The sequence below is a fragment of the Cryptomeria japonica genome, chromosome 10 (assembly GCF_030272615.1).
Source record: "Cryptomeria japonica chromosome 10, Sugi_1.0, whole genome shotgun sequence".
Classification (NCBI taxonomy): Eukaryota; Viridiplantae; Streptophyta; class Pinopsida; order Cupressales; family Cupressaceae; genus Cryptomeria; species Cryptomeria japonica.
The window spans coordinates 267643511-267650682 of NC_081414.1; the positions used below are offsets into that span (position 1 = coordinate 267643511).

The window sequence follows — 7172 nt, forward strand, 5'->3', positions numbered from 1 at the left end:
TGATAATGCAATATATTAAAAGTCTATTTTAAACTTTACTAAAATGCATTGATTATATTTGTGTTAGCTTTAGACTTCACTAAAATATATTGACCTAGATTTGTAGTGGCTAAATAACTTTGTTCTTATAAAGCCCATAGCAGTTATGTGTAGTATTAACTTGATAGCTAATACTGATAGATCAGTTTGGATGGTTGAAACCTTAGAGTATTTTTCTTAATATAAGAAAGAACATAGTCTCTATCATCTCACATTACAACTATTTCTATCTCTAAAATAGGGAGTTCATTAGTATATCATTATTTAATAAGAAAAATTATGATTGGTTCTCAACAAATTAATTAGAATTATGGTTATAAGGGCAATTATAGTCTGTGTCATAGCTCAATTGATCCGAATTATGGATTCGGATGACAAAACCTAAGTGAGAACCTGCGGTGTTGTGGATGAACAAGATAATACAGGATTGAAGCAAGCCAAAAAGTAATGTATTCTATTTGAAAATCCAACATATAGAAGTTCATGAGATTCCAAGGGTCACAAAAACCTTTGAGAATCGAAGTCCAACAATCACATTTTTTTATTACATAATAAAATCTAAAACTATGTAATTTTTCAAAAAACTATATTATATTTGTCCTAACTTTAACTAGTCATAACTTTTTGCATAGGACTCAAAATTACGAGCCATTTAACTCATTGGAAAGGTCTCCAAGAGTTGTAGACGAGATTCTGAAAGAGCATGCCTAGCCATGCTTCTTTCAAGGGGTAAAAATACCCTAAAGGCCTTCAAAAATGCCAATTACTAACGTATAGACAAACTAAGAAAATATATAATAATATTTTCAAATTTTATTCTGATCATTACTCCCCCTTTGAAGAGCAATGGGCTCCATTGTATCAATACTCTGAATGAAATGAGGGAAATGAAGCTGAAGCTACTCCTTGGTAAACCACTTTCCTTGTTGAGTGATCTGCCCTGCTCGAACCACTTTGTATAGATAATTATGTTGTTGTTTGAGTTTTTTCACTATGGTGTCCACAATCTGATCACATTGGAATGGAGAAGCTACACCTTGATTCAATTTTGCAGTGGAAATTATTTCTGCAACATCTAATAGTGGAGGAAAATATGGATTCAAGAGTTCCTTCTGAATATGCAGCCACACCTTGTCCCCGACTTGAAAATTATGAGGAGTGCGATACTCATCATGTCTCTCCTTATATTTCTTATTGGTATGCTCCAAGATTTCATCATTTTTCTTTGCTATAACCATGGGATTGCCACATGGTGATGCACTTGGACGAATATGTCCTTTCTCAATCAAAATCTTGTATTTACCTCTTAGTTTCATCATTTCCTAATACCAATCTATGATAGATGGTTCATTAGGCAATGGAGTTCCTGGTATCAAACCAATAGTGTGTCGTACTTGGCAGTGTGTAGGTACCCCAGTTGGCAACTTAAACAAATTCTCAGTTTTTATCAAAATTTGGTCCATTGATGTTTTCAGCTGTGTTGTGGTGTTTGTGATGTCATTGAAATTATATACAGATTTTCTTTCTTCTTTAGAATGAATCATTAATAATATGAATGTTCCTGTTTTGACAACCAACCTCCTACCTTGCTTAGCACTAATCAAAGAGGTAGAGTATGCAGGGCTTACCTCTGGTATTCGGTATTTCTGCTCACCTAATCTGATTGTCACACTGCGAGGTCTGGATTCATAGACACCATGGTGCTAGTACATATATGGTTGTCCCAACAAAACATCACAAAAATCTAAAGGAGCCACATAATAGATTACTTCATCTTTGAAAGGCTTTATAGGGTAGGAAATGCGACACTGCTGGTGCACTTGGATATCTCTCCCTTGACTTACCCATCCCATAGAATAGGTTGCGGATGTGTTGTTGTTTTCAGATTCAATCTTTTCATGGTCTCTGCTGGTATTAGGTTCTTTTGACTTCCACTATCAACAATAAAATACATGACTTTTCCTCCGACCCACATTTGTGAGTGAAACAATCTCTCCTCATCCTCCCAGGGCAATATCTTTGTAGTAACTACCATTGCGTATGGATCAACCTCAATGACCTGTTCTTGACTTTCTTTTGGACAACATTCTGCCACTTGAGGTTCTTCCTTGTCCTCATGTGTCTCCATCATTAAAATTTTTATGGTTCTACAATCTTTTGTGTTGTGAGAGGGACTCTTATGGAATTCACACCACATATTGTTCGCTTGTGTCTTCTTCATACCCCATGCCTTTTTCATTGGTGAATTGGGAGGAGATTCCTTGGAGCTCTTCCATCTGTTATTTGTGAAGTTATCCCTCCTTCCTTTCTGTTTGAATTTCTCCTCAATTTTTGTAGCAAACTTATATGCACTAGGTAAACTCTCTATGTTTAGGAATTCCATTTTGGTTTGAATATACCTATCGAGTCCACTTTGAAAACTCGGTTCTTCTCACAATCTTTGATGCCAAGTTTTTTTGTTAAAGCATGGAACAGATTAGTATATTCTTGAACAGTTTGGTCTTTTTTTTGTCAAAGCAATTGCCACTGCATATATTTTTGTTCATATGTATCTACAGGAAAATACTCTTCCTTTATGTGCTCCATGAATTCTCCCTATGTGGGTTTTTGATCAAAGATGAACGTAGTGCCCGTTTCTACTGTCTTGGTTGCTAACTTCGCTTCCCAAGAATCTTTCACATGATTTTCAGCTTTGAGAAGAGCGAAAGTTATTTTCTCTTCATCTGAGAACTGGTTGACAGAGAAATATCTTTCCAGTTTTGAAACCCAGTCATCAACGACATCTGCATCAATTGTTCCTTAAAAGGTGGGTATATCGAAATTCACTTGCACCTTAAATGGTGTATACCCTGTGAATGGTGGGTTTGCAGGTGACCCATGACTTTCCAACATCTGCTTGAACTGCTCCATCATTTCTTCTCGTTGTTTTGTTAATGCATCTGCAACCAATGCTTTAATGTCTTCATCGGTCTGCAACTTAGCCATCTGCGATCATGTGCATCTCAAAGGAAGGTAGTTTGAAGGATTCCTTGTTCTAACCCCAATCTTTGATGTGTTGATCGCGTGTGCTATGACATACATGAGCGAACTTGCTCTGATACCACTTATTCGAATTATGGATTCGGATGACAACACCTATGTGAGAACCCGCGGTGTTGTGGATGAACAAGATAATACAGAATTGAAGCAAGCCAAAATGTAATCTATTCCATTCGAAAATCCAACATATAGAAGTTCATGAGATTCCAAGGGTCACAAAAACCCCTTGAGAATCGAAGTCCAACAGTCACATTTGTTTATTACATAATAAAATCTAAAACTATGTAATTTTTCAAAAAACTATATAAAATTTGTCCTAATTTTAACTAGGCATAACTTTTTGCACAGGACTCGAAATTATGAGCCGTTTAACTCGTTGGAAAGGTCTCCAAGAGTTGTAGATGAGATTTTGAATGCTTTCAAGGGCTAAAAATGCCCTGAAGGCCTTCAAAAGTGCCAATTACTAACGTATAGACTAACTAAAAAAAAATATAATAATATTTTCAAATTTTATTCCGATCATCAATCCTAAGAAGTCACTTATAGAGATCATAGAAGCACCTTGTAAACATCGTGTAGAGTAAATTGTGCTTGAAATTTAACAGATTTATGTGGAATCATTTTGCCTGTCCATGAGATTGTCTTTAATGTGATCAATAGTCATTTAGTTTCTGTCTGTGTAGGAGAATGTTACCAAAATCCTTGAATGTTTCTGAAGTCTGTTCAGACAAGTGCACATTGTGCATATACTACAATCATCGCATTCCCTAAAATGCTATCCCACTTTAGCATTCTAGGTCACGACATCAATAAAAAGGTTGAAAATACAATGACAGCATGTTTATTCGCATCAGCCCATCTGTCCATCTCGACAACTGGTTGAAATGAAATAATTAATCATTTTTATATCGGAGACAATTGGATATATCCGAGTTTGCCTAAGCCTGTTATGAGAGTTGGTACGTGGACATTTATTAAACAGTGGTTTTGACTTTTACACAAACAGGTACTATTACCACCAATACCCGGATTATCAGGGTTTCCGATTTGCCAGCAAACCGTGGCCGTCTGTAAATAGCAAACTTTGACCAATCCTACGGATAGGACGTTCGCCAGCGAGGTTCCCGGTTGTTAAATCGGTAATAATTGATCACTAAATAGTAAGTAATTATATTTAATATATGAAAGTTGCAGCAACTGCTGTATATAAAGATTTCCCTCCCCAACAAAGCGAAACAGCTCTCTGCCTTTCAGCGTTTCCGTAGTATGGATCTCAATATGAGTGTTTCCACAATAGGACTTGCAATGTTTTTGTTTACGGTGTTCCTGTCCCTTCTCTTGAGATGGGCGAGGAAAAAACACGGGAGATTCTCTTTGCCAGGACCAATCCCTCTGCCCATCATAGGAAACCTCCATCAGTTGGGAGCTTTTCCTCACCGAAGTCTGCAGCGGCTGGCTGAGAAACATGGGCCATTAATGTTGGTCAAGTTTGGGTCTGTTCCCGTCGTGGTTGCATCTTCTTCTGAGGCGGCCAAGCACTTTCTGAAAACCCACGACTTGAATTTTGCCAACAGGCCGTCTAGTGCCGCTAAGAAATACTTGTTTTACAATGGCAACGACATTGCGTTTGCTCCATATGGGGATTATTGGCGAAATATGAGAAAAATATGCATGTTGGAGCTGCTGAATGCCCAGAGAATCGAGTCGTTCAAATGCGTGAGGGAAGAAGAGGCGCTGGCGATGGTCCGATCGATCTGGGAGAAGAGCGAAGAGGGCAGAATGGGCGTGGATGTGAGCCACATCGTTGCCTGCTACACCTCCAACTTGATGTGGCGAATCTTGACGGGCAGGACAAATGCAGACCGCCTCTCCAGCGGGACTGCGTTTGAAGAATTGGTTTGGGAGGGTAATGCATTGATGGGAGCTGTCAATATTGGCGACCTCATTCCTTGTCTGGAGTGGCTCGACTTGCAGTGCCTCAGGCGACGTATGAAGAATGTCCACCGCCGGTTGAATGCTATTTTTGACAAAATAATAAATGAACATGCGAAGCGCAGCGTAGAGGAGGGGGAGAAGGAACGGCAGAAAGATTTGATTGACGTGCTTGTGGATATGGAAATCACAGATGAAGATAAGAAGGGTATCATTATGGTGAGTCAACTCTCAACTTACTTGTAAGCTGGATCACATCTGCAATTTTAGTTTTGTGAGATTTTCTCACGTAATTTGCGAGATCTATATTCTTTTTTATTATATAATATATATAGTTAATGTAGTGATTGCACTACTTTGTATTGATTATGTATTTTTACATATGTGATTAACGTATCTATGTGTATATATAGGATATGTTTCTTGCTGGTATAGAGCCTTCAGCAATTGCATTGGAATGGATAATGAGCGAGTTATTGAGAAACCCACATGTGATGAGGAAATTGCAAGAAGAAATTGATTTCATCGTAAAAAATGATGAAAAAATAACAAGTTTTCATATTGTAAGCATGGAATACTTGCATTGTGTGGTGAAGGAGACATTAAGATTATATCCAATAGGCCCTTTGCTCATCCCCCATGAATCTACAGAAGCTTGTGTTGTGGAAGGACCTCATCATGACTACTTCATTCCAACAAAAACAAGGGTTATCGTTAATGCTTGGGCGATAGGAAGAGATCCAGGAGTATGGGAAGATCCACTGGAATTTAGGCCCGAGAGATTTATGGGTAAAAATCTTGATATGATTAGAGATCTTGAATTAAAAATGATTCCTTTTGGAGAAGGAAGGAGAAGTTGCCCTGGTGCTCCCATGGCCATTGCCAATATGGAGATTGCACTAGCATACCTTGTTCACTACTTCAATTGGAAATGTGAAGGAGAGTTAGACATGAATGAATCTTTTGGAATCACCATTCCAAGAAAAGTTCATCTCTTTGCTATTCCAACTTTGAGGCCAAGGGTGAATGCACCTTCTTTCCTCAAAATATAATTACTATTAAAATTGGTCACTACATATTCATTTGAAGTATGATCATTAATTATAAATAAATATTCTTATTAGTATGAGATGCCTACAAAATGTATATGTAGTACAATATGTTAATTTCTTCATTTTCATTATATTACGCCATCTTTATATCCATTTTACCTAATATGTTATAGCTCAGACACATAATTCCCTATCTCTTTTATAACACTTATATAGGTAAAACTTGTTGATTTATTCTTTATTGTGGGAATTTATATTTTTTTCACTATTTACTAGGGTCATTAATTGATGGATATTCATATATGCTAAAGAACATTATAATTGATTATATTTTTTCAACTACAATAATTGTAATTATTATGAATCATAATAGATTTACAAATTTTAAAATATACTGTACATTGTCTTTGTCCTCTATTTTAGATTGTTATCCCATCCTTTGTAATCTACTATTTGTATCCTCTCTCTTATGTTAAATTAAGGAAAACTTAATAGTTATCTAACTAGTGATGTAATTCTAATATGAAGAAAGAAAGAAAAAAAACATAACAAATATTTACATATAATTCACCTAAGATTTAAATCTCACAAACCCAATTAACTTGTCTTCTTTTAGATTAATAGTTAAAAATATCTATACATTTTTTTCTTCTCTTACTTGAAATATATGTAAATTGAATAACCCTTACCATTATATTATTGCAAAAATATATAATCTCAAATTATTATCCAACCTACCTCTAAACAATTTTTTTATTATTGCAATACTAAAAAAGCAAGTACTGACCACTTGTGGCACTTGTTTTATTTATAAATTAGCTATTTTTTTCTCTTAGTTAAAATCGCCCACTCCTTAACGTAAAATGATCATAAGTAATTCTTTATATTAAAAGTTAAAATATATTAATAAAAGAGAATCAAAGACCAAAATCCAAGAAGTAGAAAAAAAAATCAAATAAATTGTTAATAATTTATTTTAAAAAAATACTAATATGAATTTGATGAAATAACACTTCGAAGTCTTGAAGTAGACTATGCATCATAACCAAGTTGTTCTTCTAGAATGTGGTACCTTCTTTCACCTTCTATTTTGATATTAAAGAGAATATT

At 35.7% G+C, this 7172-nt stretch overlaps 1 protein-coding gene across 1 annotated transcript; it reads left to right on the plus strand.

Moving 5' to 3' along the window:
* The first annotated feature begins 4344 nt into the window (after positions 1–4344).
* Positions 4345–6062, plus strand: LOC131039108 (cytochrome P450 750A1-like). The gene is made up of 2 exons (XM_057971761.1): positions 4345–5229; positions 5424–6062. Exons 1-2 carry the CDS (start codon positions 4345–4347, stop codon positions 6060–6062), a joined length of 1524 nt encoding a protein of 507 aa, XP_057827744.1.
* Positions 6063–7172: the final 1110 nt, after the last annotated feature.